The 16,512-nt window shown below is 41.9% G+C and overlaps 1 protein-coding gene across 2 annotated transcripts in view; it reads right to left on the bottom strand.

The window, feature by feature from the left end:
* rgs7b (regulator of G protein signaling 7b) overlaps positions 1-16,512 on the bottom strand; it is a 298,641-nt gene that overhangs the window by 14,718 nt on the left and 267,411 nt on the right. For both annotated transcript variants that reach the window (XM_078405059.1, XM_078405060.1), the window contains exons 10-15: positions 9,916-9,990; positions 7,500-7,598; positions 7,348-7,409; positions 5,138-5,248; positions 1,346-1,471; positions 179-365 (exon numbers count right to left, since the gene is read on the bottom strand). In XM_078405059.1, coding sequence (XP_078261185.1) covers positions 179-365; positions 1,346-1,471; positions 5,138-5,248; positions 7,348-7,409; positions 7,500-7,598; positions 9,916-9,990 — 660 coding nt within the window. The remainder of the gene's footprint in view (positions 1-178; positions 366-1,345; positions 1,472-5,137; positions 5,249-7,347; positions 7,410-7,499; positions 7,599-9,915; positions 9,991-16,512) is intronic.

The raw sequence follows: 16,512 nt of genomic DNA, 5'->3' as shown, positions 1-16,512 counted from the left end.
TCAGAGCAGGGGCAGTGTCTCGACTACAAACGGTAATTGTCACTTTCCCTCCACAGATGTTGCCTGACCCATTATGTTCCTGCAGCAACTTGTTCGTTTGGTTGAGGTGAATGTACACTTCCTCTAGCAATTCGAAATAAAATCATGTTATTTTACCTCAGCAGTGTAACATGCTCACCTGGGCATCTTCAAATGCATATCTTCCTGGGTCCTTCACATTCTGTGTGGTCTTATCGTAGCTCTTGGAGTCTACGTTTATAGCACTCGGGGCTCCCGGGGCTAAGAACTCTTGCCAGATTTCTTGAACGCGTGACGGCACCTCACGGATGGGCCTTTTCTTCAAGTCCAGGACCGCTAACCAAAACCTGTTCAAACGTCAACATATATTCTGTTTATCACGATATGCAATGCTAGCTGTTACCAATTGTTAGCTAATGAGATTACTCAGAAAACAGGAGCAAGGATAGGATGAGAGGAATAGGTTGGGTAGACGCTCAGAGTCTCTTGCCCAGAGCAAGGGAATCGAGACCCAGAGGACATAGGTGTAAGGTGAAAGGGGAAAAATTTAATGTGAACCTAAGGGGCAATATTTTCACCCAAAGGTGGTGGGTGCCAGAGGAGGTAGTTGAGGCAGGGACTATCGTAATGTTCAAGAAACATTTAGACAGGTACATGGATAGGACAGATCTGGAGGGGGTATGGCCGAAATGCAGGCAGGTGGGACTAGTGTGCATGGGGCATGTTGGCCGGTGTGAGCAAGTTGGGCCGAAGGGCCTGTTTCCACACTGTGAGACTCCATGACTATAATTTGAGGTCAAAAGCTAACAACAAGGTCCATAGCCTAACTGAGAAGAGTCTGAAAGAGTACAAATGCATGAAACAAGGGACCTATTGGTAGCAACAGCGAGTCAGAGAAACTAACATTTGGGTCATAAATAGTTATAATCCAGATAAAACAGTAATGTATAAATGCCCATACTGGCTGTCCCCAAGTTACAAACTGGATCGGCTTTTATAGATGTCTATGAGTGGATATTGTCTGTGTAGACTTTAGAGATTGTATTTAAAGTTTAGACTTTATGCGACAAGAGTATTTAAACCGTAGAGACTTTTTGAGAGTCTGCATGTTGGAAAATACATAAAATCGCTCGACGTGTAACTTTACGTCCACAGTGCTGTAGTGAATGGTGATGATGGCCAATTAGCATGAATACGTATTAAATATAATAAAGATGAACTGCAGATGGATGTTTATACTAAAGATAGACACAAAATGCTAGAGTTATTCAACGGGTCAGCCAGCATCTCTGGAGAAAATGGATAGGTGACAAAATGCTGTACATACCGAAGGTTCTCAGAGCTGAATTCAGACTCCACAAACTTAAGGAACTGTTCACGGCCAACAGGATCTTTTAAAACTTCATCAATGCAGAAACCCCATCGCTTTACTCTCTGTCCATATGGTTCCTTGCTGCAAGCATAAGTAGTAAAGACTTTTTAAAGTTATGAACTATAGCAGCAAGTTGCACATACATATTTGCTGTAAATAATTACATGTGTCACATTATATTATCTGAGGGGACTTCAGTCAAACACTACTTTGGAAAGCCGTCAAATACTATAAGTAACGTGTAATAAGAACAACTGTGAAAAGAATAGTCACATTGGATTTCTTTCTTTTACTACAGGTCCACCACTGATTTTCCGGTAATCTAACACCTCCTTTAATCCGGACAAAATCACGAGAGCTCACTTGAAATCACCCCCCCCCCCCCTCCCCCCCCCCGGAAGCTCCATGGAAATGTGGCATCTAGGCCGGCTGAGGCGACTGATCTCAACCTCATCGGGACTTACACGGCCGATCAGTGGGTCGAATTTCCCCCCTGTGGCTGATGGTCTTGGACTCTGGCCCGGCCAGAGCCGGCAGATCCGTTCCCATGGCCGACTTCCAAGGCTGAGTTTGCGGGTCGGTATCTCGGCCCCTGGGCGACCTAGGTGGACCATTCTGGTACCACTGGTCTCCTCTCGGAAGCCGTGACCAGGTGGCTCAGTTCTGAAAGAACCCTCTCCACAGTACAGCAGCATAAATAATTGGAATGATTGGAGGTGAGGGGAAAATTGCTGAGGGGGGTGGAGGGGTCTTTGAGCTCTCCTGTGTGAGATGGTACTTTTGCCACAAGGATCTGGCCCCATCCAGTCCCACAACTTGGTGGCCCCGAGCCATGATGCCACATGGGTTCTTCAATTGTCATCATATCTTGCAATAAGGTGCATCACGTGGAGATGCTGTGATCATTGTCATTGATACTTTTTGCAAAATGAGTCTGGCTGTGGAGGCGGTGGGCAAAATGTTGATCTTTTAATTTGCATTTCTTTGTTGATTTCCTGTGAGGGTTCACCCCTTGATTTATCGTGAGCGGAAATTGCAGGTCACAATCAATATACATGTTTAATAGTCAATTCCTGTTGGCAAAAGCAGAAATGACCACAATAGATTCATGTCAGTCAGTAGTTGTACAGACACACTAAGGTGAAGTGCAACTAAAACTGACTGTGATAATTTTAGAATAGCTGCTAATTGACCCAGAATGATCACAAACACAATCTAATTTGAATAAAGTGCCCTTTACATGCAGATTATGCTTAAAATAGGTCCACTTTCCAGGCAACAACTTTTAAATAAATGAGCGAGCTCGCAGTTTTTTATTCCTGCAAACAATTACATTTCAAGAAGAGCAACCTGTTCATTGAATGGGATTTAATTAATCTAAACAATCACGCCATTGTATTAGATACAGACTTTAGAGATACACCGTGTCCGCACCGACCAGCGACCATCCCGTACACTAGTACTATCCTACGTGCTAGGGACAATTTACAATTTACAGAAGCCAATGAACCTGCAAAGCTGTAGGTCTTTGGAATGTGGGGGGAAACTGGAGCGCCCGGAGAAAACCCACGCTGTCAATGGGTTTGCTGTCCGTGTAGGCAGCCCCTGGAGCCAGGTTCGAACCCAAGTCTCTGATGCTGTAAGGCAGCAGCTCTAATGTTGCACCACTGCTACAAATTGATGAAAAAATTGGCATCATTCTAGCAAAACATACTGTCTTATTTCACATCCAGTTTCATGTTACCATATCCTTTAATATCTTTTATTAAACCATTACTTTGAAAATAGGCATGATATAAGTTATGGTCAAGGATCAAATGCCATCCATTTATTGTTTTAAGTGTTGCATTGAGGAGCCAGAAATATCCTACAAATTCTAGCCAAGGGTTAGATCCTGAGATAACATTGTAGTGAAGGAGAGAAGTATTGAGTTCAACATTCATCTTCTTTTTTAAGGACCATTGTATTACCCTTTGCGTCAGACAGGTTGTTAGGAAGTGGTCCAGGCAATCTGACATTCTCTGCACAAAAGATTGGAGCAGACTCTTTATCCATTAAACAGTGCAACTATGCAACGACATTCCTGCAGCTATTGGAAGCTCTCCCTGTTATCTCAAAACCCATTTGATATTAAAACAGCAAACTAAAGTATTTGTATTTTGGAATCTCAGTGTCTGAACTTATCTAAACAGGCATTCCACAGAGACACTGAGTGAGACAATTCTGGATCTCAATCTGTTTTTGGTGCCTTTTTCAAGATTAAACATTTCTACTTTCCACTGACAGGACTACTTTGCTACTTTCCCGTACAAATTTATGGGTTAGAGAAATTTTAAAAAAAATCTCTGATACATATTTCATCCCAATCTATAACTGCATGCATTCAATAGAACTTAAAGTAAATTGGGGACAATAAATTGTGTTTTATATATTTTTTTGCTTGGTTATAGCTATATATGTACTGTGTGAAATAAAACTGGAAGAATCTAGGGTCTGTGTCAATTAAACTAAACCAGCAATTGAGACATTGATTATTTAAGCTTTATTGTAGTTTGACCATTAATTAAATGTTTGCAATTCTTCACTGGGAGGAGGAAAAGGAAGGTGACATAAACTTGGCATTGTGTTAATGTCCCAGGTTTAAAGTCATCCACACAATATAATAAACTCAACATGCCAAAGCTGCAAGACTCTACACATTGTGCAGTTCAATGGCACAAATGTGCTTTATAATTTAACACCTGTCAATAGCCCTGTCTGATATAACCCTTATCTATTAGCTGCACAATTCCAGTGGAGGGCACTGGAGAGAGCATTTAAACAGTTGGTAATGCAGGTCAGTGTCCGTTTTGTCAATTTAACATTTATTCCTAGTTCCTGTAGATTACACAGTAATGCAAATCAATGCACAACATTGCTCTGCCCCTATTATGAGAATGAAATGGAACACTATTCTTTGCAATCAATTTATTGAATTACCAAATATTTTCAAATAACGTTAATGATTATTAATAAAAGCACTTAATTTACCATTGTGCATCAGGTCTTTTGCTATATTTTGGTTATTAAAAATGTCCAATTCCAGCTTGTAAGAGCATATATTTGAAGGAACTTTATAACATTGGTAAGATTTCTATGGAGTTTAGAATGCAATACGTAAAAAAATCTATGAAGGAAATATTTTAATTTCTAAAGTTAACAACATTATATAAAAATTGAATGAGTATTTCCCTGGTATTTCTATGCCAGCAAACTAATGGAATGAATAGAGACTGTCTCCGCTCAGCAGCAGTCTGAAAAGCAACAACAAAACAAGCTGTGTACGAAGGAACTGCAACTGGTTTACAGCAAAGATAGACACAAAATGCTGGAGTAACGCAGTCAGGCAGCATCTCTGGAGAAAAGGGATAGGTGAACAGAGACAAGAGTCTGATGAACGGTCTCGACCGAAAACATTATTTATTCCTTTTCTCCAGAGATGCTGCCTGACCCGCTGAGTTACTCCAGCATTTTGTGTCTGTCTTCAACAAAACAAGCTATTGCACTAGCAAAGAATACATAAAGGCAAAGTATAACATTAAGTGACCAAAGGTTACTTAAAACTTTGAATTTGACAACTTAAAATGCATACTGCTCTTTTAAAAGCTGCTGCATTGGAAAGTGGATGACAGACTTTGGGCACCGCAGCCTCTGGAATGTAAGGAATGGCTGCTATTTTCTAGTGGAAGAGGAAAAGTAAAGACAGACCTTGCTTCCAGCTCCCAGAAGGAAATGTCATCAGACGTCCACGGGTTTGAAGGTTCGGGGTTTATGAGGAATGGATCGAATTCCATGTACTGTTCTGCATACCCTATCAGGCTAAGGTCAAAATAAACAGCAGGTCAGGTAAAATATAACATCAAGAACCACATTTTCTAACTGGAGGGTTAATTGGTCTTCACTTTTGGCAAGTATATAATTCAGACTGAGGTGACAGCACCTGGAGTTTCTGTGCACTCTGAATATAATGGCAGAGACAAGTTAATCTTTAGACTTCACTTTAGACCTTAGATATACAGCGCAGAAACAGGCCCTTCGGCCCACTGAGTCCGCACTGACCAGCGTTAACCCCGTGCACTGGCACTACCCTAAACACACACTAGGACAATTTACAATTTTACCAAAGCCAATTAACCTAAAATCCTGTATGTCTTTGGGGTGTGGGAGGAAACCGGAACACCAGGAGAAAACCCACACAGTACAGGAAGTGTACAAACTCGGTACAGACAGCACCTGCAGTCAGGATGGAACCTGGGTCTCTGGCGCTGTAAGGCAGCAACTCTACCGCTGCGCCACTGTGCCGCACATTATGTGTCTGAACCTTTTCTTCATTTTCTTCGTGCAGTAAAGTGCAAACAATCGCACATTATTCGTATGACTTATGAATATTTCATCTGAATAACTTAGATCTGTGCAGACATACAAGAATGGGGAAAGTAGGTAGTCAAAATATTTGTTTCCTGAGCTGGGGTACTAAAGTCAACATTGTCAGAAGGTTGGTAGATATGCGGATCTGTAAAGGATAGATGGTATTTACATTGTAATTGTACCTCAATAGGAATCGATAGGAATAGAACATAGAGTAGTACAGCACAAGACAGGCCCTTCTGCCCACAATCTCCGTGCTGAACATGATACCAAGACCATGTCTTATCAACCTGTACATAATCCATATCCCCCCTTTCCCTGTATATCCAAAAGCGTCTAAAATGCCACTATTGTATCTGTGTCAACCACTGACCCTGGCAACACGTTCCAGGCCTTCACCACACTATAAAAATGTTACCCCACACATCACCTTTAAACTTTGCCCCTCTCTCCTAAAGTCTTTCGACCAGTCAATTATCCATCACACTAACGGTTAATGGCTGTTGGCCAGGATGTTGACAGAACTGCCTTACTCTTTTTGAAATTGTAACATGATCTACTTTCTGCCCACCCAATTTAACACATTGTTCAAAGTGCAATTCTTCCAATAAGTATACTTCATCAGTGAAGTCTAATTGTAAATAATTTATTGAAGCTCCATATTTTGAACTGAACCCAATGTCTGCAAGCCAACTACCGGTGATATTAATATAAAAGACTGCTGAGTGTGGATAGACACCAAAAGCTGGAGAGACACCGAGTCCACGCCAACTACTGATCACCTGTACACTAGTTCAATGTTATCCCACTTTAACATACTACACACTGGTATGTGATCATGGCTGATCATTCTCAATCAGTACCCCGTTCCTCCCTTCTCCCCAAACCCCCTGACTACGCTATCCTTAAGATCTCTATCCAGCTCTCTCTTGAATGCATTCAGAGAATTGGCCTCCACTGCCTTCTGAGGCAGAGAATTCCACAGATTCACAACTCTCTGACTGAAAAAGTTTTTCCTCATCTAAATGGTTCTAAATGGCCTACCCCTTATTCTTAAACTGTGGCCCCTTGTTCTGGACTCCCCCAACATTGGGAACATGTCTCCTGCCTCTAACGTGTCCAACCCCTTAACAATCTTATACTTTTCGATAAGATCTCCTCTCATCCTTCTAAATTCCAGTGTATACAAGCCTAGTCGCTCCAGTCTTTCAACATATGACAGCCCCGCCATTCGGGACCCATCTTCAGGCTGACTGGCATGGGGGAGAGAAAGCTGGGCAGGAACTCGTGCTCCAGGAGACGGTGCTTGGTGCAGAAAGGACCGAGGAAGAACAGGGAATTACCAGCAGAGCAAGAAATAACCATAGAGTCATACAGCTTGGAAACAGACCCTTCAACCCAACTTGCCCACACCGACCGATGCCCCATCTACACTAGTCCCACCTGCCTGCGTTTGGCTCAAATTCTTCTAAAACTATCCTATGCAAGTACCTGTCCAAATGTCTTTGGAAAGTTGTGAGAGTACCTGCGAATGAATAATAAGAACCTACCTCTCTGCAACTTTGGACATTTTTAACCGATGCCTATCCAGTTGCATTTGCCAGAATTTTATCTGTAAAAGAAAACAAATGTCAAAATAAACTCAACATGCTGTAAAAGGTTGGTCTTATTGTATAAATGAAATCTGGTCGATATTACTGACCTGTTGATGTAATTCTTCTACTGTTGGTTGCTTGGCTTCTGGAGCTGGTGTGTGGGTGGGACTGTGACCTCGAACATCATTTTGTAGCCCATAGACAGACTAAACAACAGGATGGAAAGTTGAACCATTAGGAATTGGCAGTCAGGGGCTTGTTTTACTGTTAACTCATTTTGGCTTTTAATTCAGTGGTTCAGTGGTACGTTCTTGTCACATGCAGCTAGATACAGTGAAATTGTTTTTTTTACATACAATTCCTACTATACATGAGCACTAACAAACCCAAGTAGAAGAGTGTAAGAATAGTAGATTATACTGAGGCAGCCACATTTCTGCACCATCTTGTATCCTGCAACTTTCAAGGTTCTTAATTATATAGAGTTTTAATCTGGTCATGAAAACCCGTGGTTTCCAGAGTCAAGAGCAAGAGTGTTTTATCGTCATATGTCCCGAAACGGAACAACAAAATTCTTATTTGCAACAGCGCAACAGATATGTAAACATCTTTGGAGAGAAGGAATGGGTGACCCTTCTTCAGACTGATTTCAGAGGAATGGGCAGTACATAGATAAGGAAGTGTAAAAAAAAGGAAGTGTAAGATGTGAAACAGGACAAAGGGAATGGAGCTCAAGGAAAATGTAGAGTGGATCATTGTTAGTTGGGAGAGGTTAACAAGAAAGCAACAAAGATAAAATGTAGGCGGAGACAGTAAGATTGGTCAGAGAACTGGGAAGGGGATGGGATGGAGAGAGGGAAAGCAAGGGCTATTTGAAGTTAGAGAAGTCATTCGGGCTTTCATATCGCTGGGGTGTAAGCTGCCCAAGCAAAATATGAGGTGCTGTTCCTCCAATTTGTGCTGGGCCACTGACAATGGAGGAGGCCCAGGACAGAAAGGTTAGTGTGGGAGTAGGAAGGGGGGTTAAAGTATTGAGCAACCGGGGGATCAGGTAGGTTTAGGCCGACTGTGCGGAGGTGTTCAGTGAAATGATCACCGAGCCTGCGGTTTGTCTCGCCGGTATATAGTCCACACCTGGAACAACGGATACACTAGATGAGGTTGGAGAAGGTGCCAGTGAACCTCAGCCTCACCTGAAAAGATTGTCAGGTTTCTTGGATACAGTTGAGGGGGGAGGTACAGGGACAGGTGTTGCATCTCCTGCGGTTGCAGGGGAAAGTACCTGGGGAGGGGGTGGTTTGGGTGGGAAGGGACGAGTTGACCAGGGAGTTGCAGAGGGAATGGTCTACAATAAAAAAAAAATCAGGCTTGCTAAGAAAAAGGGACATGTGTTGATGTATCACTTCCTGCACCCATATCAGGCCATGCTGCCATCCCAAAGCACCATGCAGCCAATGAATCGGTTTCAGTGTATAATAGATGTTGATGACCTATTCATTGACTACAAGCTCCTAAGTAGTGTGCTAACAATTTTTCCTTTTCTGTAATGTCAATTTATCGATGAAAATTCAACGGGAGACCAACGATTTTGCTATGAAAATATTAAGCAATCACTTTATCTCTCTATGTTATCAGCACAATTTTGGATTGAATTCACATTAGAACACAAGATAAAAAGCAAGAAGCCCTTGCAGGAGCCACCATTCATTGGGTTCATGGCAGGACTGACCTCAGTGCCAATTTCCGACACTAACTCATTCCCCCCAATATTCAATAATTTATTGATCGTGGAACCATGGATGAAAAGGCTCTCCGCTAAAGTCCAGATCTGAGATTTTCAAGAAAGGCGACCCCATGCTGTACAAGAAGTTCAAGTATGATCTCCGCAAGGCATTCAGGAATGTTTGTCCGATCTATTCCTCTCATGATTTTGTATATCTCTTAAGATCAACTTCTTCCCCAACACTGTCTGATTTCTGAACCAAGCGCCTCTTTCACAGCCACTTCCCAGAGGAGCTGCCATCTACTTTAGTTATATTTTCACACTACTTCTGATTTGCACCATTCTGCTGTTTTACATTCATGGTTGTATTTATCATTGTACCCATCACTATCATGTACACTGCTGGCTCTCCGAGTTTCATGCAAACAATGAATTTCATTGTGTTTATTTCACAAAATGCTGGAGTAACTCAGCAGGTCAGGCAGCATCTCAGGAGAGAAGGAATGGGTGACGTTTCGGGTCGAGACCCTTCTTCAGACTGAATTTCATTGTAATGCTTTGATAATACATTTTGACAATTGGCAAGGTTCAAAATATTCCGCTTTGCATTAGGTTTCTCATTGTTCTGCCAACACATTTGGTTGCACAATTCTCTGTCAAAAAATTGGATTTCCCAATGTTCTGCCAGTAGTCACTGAAATACACAATATTTTGTCATAGTACTGCATTTCACAATGGACCCTATACTTCCACTGTCAATATAACAATCTTCTGTTAGACCTTTTTGAAATACATTTTACCTTTCTTGTTTTGTGAGGATTTCTCATTCGCGATGATTTCTTGATGTCGACTTCTGTAGTATTTACACATCCTGGCTAAAAAAAACGTGCATCATAATTTTCACTTAATCCATATCTTACTTTTCCATATCTACATGTAGCTTACATAATGCACAGCAACAAAATGCATTGAAAAATGCTGACTCTCAGTTCATGAAGCCATAAAACCAGCAAAACTTTACATTGTTGATCTGAGACTTAAAAAGTTTAAAATTAGTTGCCTAATTGCATACCAAAGATGAAGCGCCGACTTGTAAAATTATTTGATGAGCAATGGGACACAAAAATACTTTGCTAGTCATAGTATGGAACAAAACATCACTGTGTTACGAATAACATGCTGGGATTTATTTTGTATTGTATTTATGCAATTCTTTTGTGCTGTAGAAATGACTTGACCCAAAGTAGTTAGTCAGCAGAAAAGGTATCGTGATGTCAAGCATTCCCAGGGAGCATGAGAAATAGTCAACAGGCCCCCAATGGATAAAAAAATGGTCATGAAAATAAAAGAAAGATAAAACGCACTTGAAACATATCAAGTATATCGCACAATCTAGAAATTCTATTGTGCACCATGTTACGCAATAGACTTTCACCAGGAAAACTGGCCGTATATTTATTGCACAACTTTGAAGTCTGCAATTTTTTTCCAAAGATAAATCATAGGCTGTATGTATAAATGGCAGCATCCAATGGCGTGACATCCATGATATTTCAATGAAATTCTGGTGGCGTAGCAGTAGAGCTGCTGCCTTACAGCGTATGAGACCCAGGTTCCAACCTGACTACGGGTGCTGTCTGTATGGAGTTTATACGTTCTCCCCATGACTGGCATGTGTTTCTCCGGTTCGGTTTCCTCCCATATTCCAAAGACATACAAGTTTGTAGATTAATTGGCTTGGTATAAATGCCAAAAAAATGTCCCTCGTGTGTGTAGGATTGTGTTAATGTGCGGGGATTGGTGGTCGGTGTGGACTCGGTGGGCCAAAGGGCCCGTTTCCGCGCTGTATCTCCAAACTAAACTAAACTAAACTACTTATGCAAGCATGGCAAGTCAGAGGTCTTATTCATGTAGGAAAGCCTTCATAAGCCTTTGATGATATTCAAAGGGTAGCTGAATGCGGAAGTCCGTGTTGGTGGTTTGCGTCTTGGAACTGCTTCAGGTAGGTGTCTGTTAAATTCACTGGTACTTTATTCAATGGTATTTTATTGTCACATGGAACAAGGGACAAGGAAATCCCTTTTTTGCATATTGCTCAGGAACAATTTTACTATCCAGTAGGCACAATCATACTTAAGTACAAGAGTGTAAGATAGCAGTACACACAAGTCCCCATGTTTCTGGCGCCATCTTGTACCCTTCAAGTTCAGACTTGTTAAAAATTTGGCATTAAAACCTGTTGTCCTGGTGGTGGCACTGGATTGGAACTGCTGTTAAAACTTTGTCCCTTGTTGCAACTCCCTATTTTATCCCGCTACTAACATCACAATGTCATACTTCAACTACAACATATCCCACTCCGTACAAAGACCCTTATGCTCCAAACGGATAAAGGCCACAAAGACCTGCATGCTGGGAATCTCAATTCCCTCATACAGTACTTGATATCAACTTCCTTAGCGAGCAGGAGGATAAGGGGTGATCTTATCGAGGTGTACAAATTCACGAGAGGAATAGAACGGGTAAACACACATGTGTCTCTTGCCCAGAGTAGGGGAATCGAGAACCAGAGGACATAGGTTCAAGGTGAGGGGGTGGGGGAGATTTAATAGGAAACTGAGGGGTAACTTTTTCACTCAAAGTGTGGTGGCCGTTTGGAACAAGCTGTTGGAGGAGGTGGTTGAGGCAGGTACTATCACAACGTTTAAGAAACAGTTAGACAGGTACATGGATAGGACAGGTTTAGAGGGATAAATGCAAGCAGGTGGGACTAATGTTGATGGGACATGTTGGTCGGTGCGTGCAAGTTGGGCCGAAGGGCTTATTTCCATGCTGTATGACTCTATGTCTCTTAGGATCCCAACCTGAAAGGTTGCCTGTCCATTCCCTCCACGGATGCTGCCTGACTCGTGAGCTGTTCCATTGCTTTGTGTTTTGTTCTGCTTCCTACCTTGGCTGGATGCTAAAGGTGTCAGGGGTTATGGGAAGGCACGAGAATGGGGTTAAGAGGAAGAGATAGACCAGCCATGATTGAATGGCGGAGTAGACTTGATGGGCTGAAAGGCCTAATTCTACTCCTATTCCTTATAACCTTATGACCATCAGTGTCACGGTGCTACCCTAGTTAATCAAGGCTTAGGTTTAAAGAAAGCCCTTGTTTTGAGGGAAACATAGAAGGTGATGACCTCCCTATCAACTTGAAGCCTGCCCCTCTCTCCACAGATGCTGGCTGACCCATTGATTCTTTCCAGCATTTCTGATTTCATATTCTTTGCAGCTCCTCTGCACGGAATTATAATGCCAGAAAGCTGTAGGAATGACAGAAAATCTCTGACAACTTGCCCTTAATGACGCAGACCCTGGATCAATAACTTATTGCAGCCGCCCAGTGCAGTGGGATGATTGGATTCTATTTCTGGAAATGCAAAATGAATTGCTTGGCATTAGTTCCATTTATGTCCCAGTAGATTCATTAAAACCAAGAGACGCAGCAGGTTGTAAATTCTTTCACTGGGAAATATAAAATGTGTAAAACTGTGTATACTATAAAAGAAAGCAGGGTTTTTTTTGTTGTTGCTTGTATTAACAGGGGAATGGTCTGTTAGAGATTGTTCCTCTTTGATTTAAAAAAATATTTTTTTAGGTAAAAATCTATATAAGTTGAGAAAATCAACCCAAATATTTGAAGGCAATATCCATTTATGGTTTCTCATCAGACAAACATATAAACACTAGAAATAGACACAAAATGTTGGAGTAACTCAGCGGATCAGACAGTATCTCTGGAGAAAAGGAATAGGTGATGTTTTGGGTCAAGACCCTTCTTCACACCTGTTGCTTTTCTTTTCTAAAGAGGTTTTGAAGAAGGATCTCAACCCGAAACATCACCTATCCCTTTTTCCCCAGAGGTATGAAGAAGGGTCCCTAGTGTGTAGTATAGTGCTAGTGTACAGGGCCAAAATGCCTGTTTCCGCACTGTATCTCTTACGTCCAAAGCCTACAAACCCACATGTCTTTGGAATGTGGGAAGAAACCGGGGCACCCAGAGGAAACTCCCAGAGGAAGATACGCCACTGTGCCATAGAGAGCGAGAAAGGCTTTGAGTATAATAAATTTACATCCTTGACTTTGTAGTGCACCTAATAATGTTTTGCTTTCAATTTACTTTAGACTTTATAGATACAGCTTGGAAACAGCCCCTTCGGCCCACTAAGTTCGTGCAGACCAGTGATCACACTAACACATGAGGGACAATTTTTATAATTTTTTACCAAATCCAATTAACCTACAAACCTGTATGTCTTTAGAATGTGAGAGGAAACTAGGGCACCCAGAGAAAACCCACGTGGTTACATGGAGAACATACAACTCTATACAAACCCAAGGTCAGGATCCAACCTGGGTCTCTGGCGCTGTCAGGCAGCAGCTCTATTGCCGCGCCACCGTGCCGCCCAGAGAATTCTCGCAGAAAATCCTGTGATTGTATTTCAAAAGGAAACTAAGAACCTTTGGCTATACTTTGACACTTTTAGCACTGGTTATTATCCCTACTTCCAAATCTACATTGTTCGTTTCCCCCAAGGGAAGATAAATTGCTTGCAGGAACATTATACTCAAAGCCTCTCTCACTGCATTTGAGACTAAACATTTCTGTTTAATATAAATGCTTCTCAGAAAGAAGCAATATTGCTCCAAAAAAAGAACATGTTACTGGTTATAATCATTGTAATCAATCAAGTCTCATCTTGGGTAAACTGTCCAGTAGACAGTAGACAGTATGATGTATCTTCTGTTTAACATAAGGGCTTTTGACACATCGGAGAACATATACTTTAAAGTTTATGTTTTGACAACACCATAGTAAGTGCTGGAAAGGATCAACAAGCCCAATTATTTATCTCTGGCTTTTATTTTTAGATTTGTGGAACAACAAAATAATTATTCTTCTTTCTCCAGTCAGTTACTGTGGTTCCAGTTATTAATAGTTCAATGTATTTATAATGCACCGTGGATGTTATTATGTTGTCTTTTTAAGTAAAAAAAGAAATTATGCTAATCAAAGTATTATTATTTATCATCACCACCTAGATATTTTTGCTTGGAATACAAGTCTCTGTGATACTGACTCAACATAACCTAGCGAACGTCAATTACTAAATGGGGACTTGTTGAAAAGAAAACATAATTTCAATTCTACCAATACTAATTTTACAATGTTGCCCAGAGTGTAGGGTTGAAAATCTCACTTTCATCCCAGCTGAAAGTAGTCAAATGGAGATACAGTAAGTTCAGCCTAAATCCAAGTTGGGCGGCACATTGGCGCAGCGGTAGAGTTGCTGCCGTACAGCGCCAGAGACCCGGGTCTGATCCCGACTTCGGGTGCTGTCAGTATGGAGTTTGTATATTCTCCCTGTGACTGCGTGGGCTTTCTCTGTGTGCTCCAGTTTCCTCCCACATTCCAAATCATGCATCAGAAGGGTCTCGACCCGAAACGTCACCCATTCCTTCTCTCCAGAGATGCTGCCTGCCCCGTGAGTTACTCCAGCTTTTTGTGTCAATCTTCATGCAGGTTAGTAGGTTCATTGGCTTCTGCAAATTTTCCCTAGTGTAGGATAGAGCTAGTGTATGGGTGATCGCTGGTCAGTGCAGGCTCGGTGGGCCGAAGGGCCTTTTTCGTACAGGCTGTATCCCTAAACTAAAAACTGTTAGGAGGCAGTGATCACAACATGATAAGTTTTACTCTGCAAATGGAAAGGCAGAAGGGAAAATCGGAAGTGTCGGTATTACAGTATAGAAAAGGGGATTACAGAGGCATGAGGCAGGAGCTGGCCAAAATTGACTGGAAGGAGGCCCTAGCAGGGAAGACGGTAGAACAGCAATGGCAGGTATTCCTGGGAATAATGCAGAGGTTGCAGGATCAATTTATTCCAAAGAGGTGGAAAGACTCTAAGGAGAGTAAGAGACACCTGTGGCTGACAAGGGAAGTCAGGGACAGCATAAAAATTAAGGAGAGGAAGTATAACATAGCAAAGAAGAGTGGGAAGACAGAGGATTGGGACTCTTTTAAAGAGCAACAAAAGTTAACTAAAAAGGCAATACGGGGAGAAAAGATGAGGTACGAGGGTAAACTAGCCAATAATATAAAGGAGGATAGCAAAAGTTTTTTTAGGTACGTGAAGAGGAAAAAAATAGTCAAGGCAAATGTGGGTCCCTTGAAGACAGAAGCAGGGGAATTTATTATGGGGAACAAAGAAATGGCAGACGAGTTAAACCGTTACTTTGGATCTGTCTTCACTGAGGAAGATACACACAATCTCCCAAATGTTCTAGGGGCCGGAGAACCTAGGGTGATGGAGGAACTGAAGGAAATCCACATTAGGCAGGAAATGGTTTTGGGTAGACTGATGGGACTGAAGGCTGATAAATCCCCAGGGCCTGATGGTCTGCATCCCAGGGTACTTAAGGAGGTGGCTCTAGAAATAGTGGAAACATTGGAGATCATTTTTCAATGTTCTATAGATTCAGAATCAGTTCCTGTGGATTGGAGGATAGCAAATGTTATCCCACTTTTTAAGAAAGGAGGGAGAGAGAAAACGGGTAATTATAGACCAGTTAGTCTGACATCAGTGGTGGGGAAGATGCTGGAGTCAATTATTAAAGACGAAATTGCTGAGCATTTGGATAGCAGTAACAGGATCATTCCGAGTCAGCATGGATTTACGAAGGGGAAATCATGCTTGACAAATCTACTGGAATTTTTTGAGGATGTAACTAGGAAAATTGACTGGGGAGAGTCAGTGGATGTGGTGTACCTCGACTTTCAGAAAGCCTTCGACAAGGTCCCACATAGGAGATTAGTGGGCAAAATTAGGGCACATGGTATTGGGGGTAGAGTACTGACATGGATAGAAAATTGGTTGACAGACAGAAAGCAAAGAGTGGGGATAAATGGGTCCCTTTCGGAATGGCAGGCAGTGACCAGTGGGGTACAGCAAGGTTCGGTGCTGGGACCCCAGCTATTTACGATATACATTAATGACTTAGAAGAAGGGATTAAAAGTACCATTAGCAAATTTGCAGATGATACTAAGCTGGGGGGGGTAGTGTGAATTGTGAGGAAGATGCAATAAGGCTGCAGGGTGACTTGGACAGGTTGTGTGAGTGGGCGGATACATGGCAGATGCAGTTTAATGTAGATAAGTGTGAGGTTATTCACTTTGGAAGTAAGAATATAAAGGCAGATTATTATCTGAATGGTGTCAAGTTAGAGGGAGGGGGAGTTCAACGAGATCTGGGTGTCCTAGTGCATCAGTCAATGAAAGGAAGCATGCAGGTACAGCAGGCAGTGAAGAAAGCCAATGGAATGTTGGCCTTCATAACAAGAGGAATTGAGTATA

The sequence above is a fragment of the Rhinoraja longicauda genome, chromosome 9, assembly GCF_053455715.1.
Source record: "Rhinoraja longicauda isolate Sanriku21f chromosome 9, sRhiLon1.1, whole genome shotgun sequence".
NCBI classification, from domain to species: Eukaryota; Metazoa; Chordata; class Chondrichthyes; order Rajiformes; family Arhynchobatidae; genus Rhinoraja; species Rhinoraja longicauda.
The sequence above is the reverse complement of the archived record's forward strand: the minus strand, read 5'-3'. Positions and strand labels throughout refer to the sequence as shown.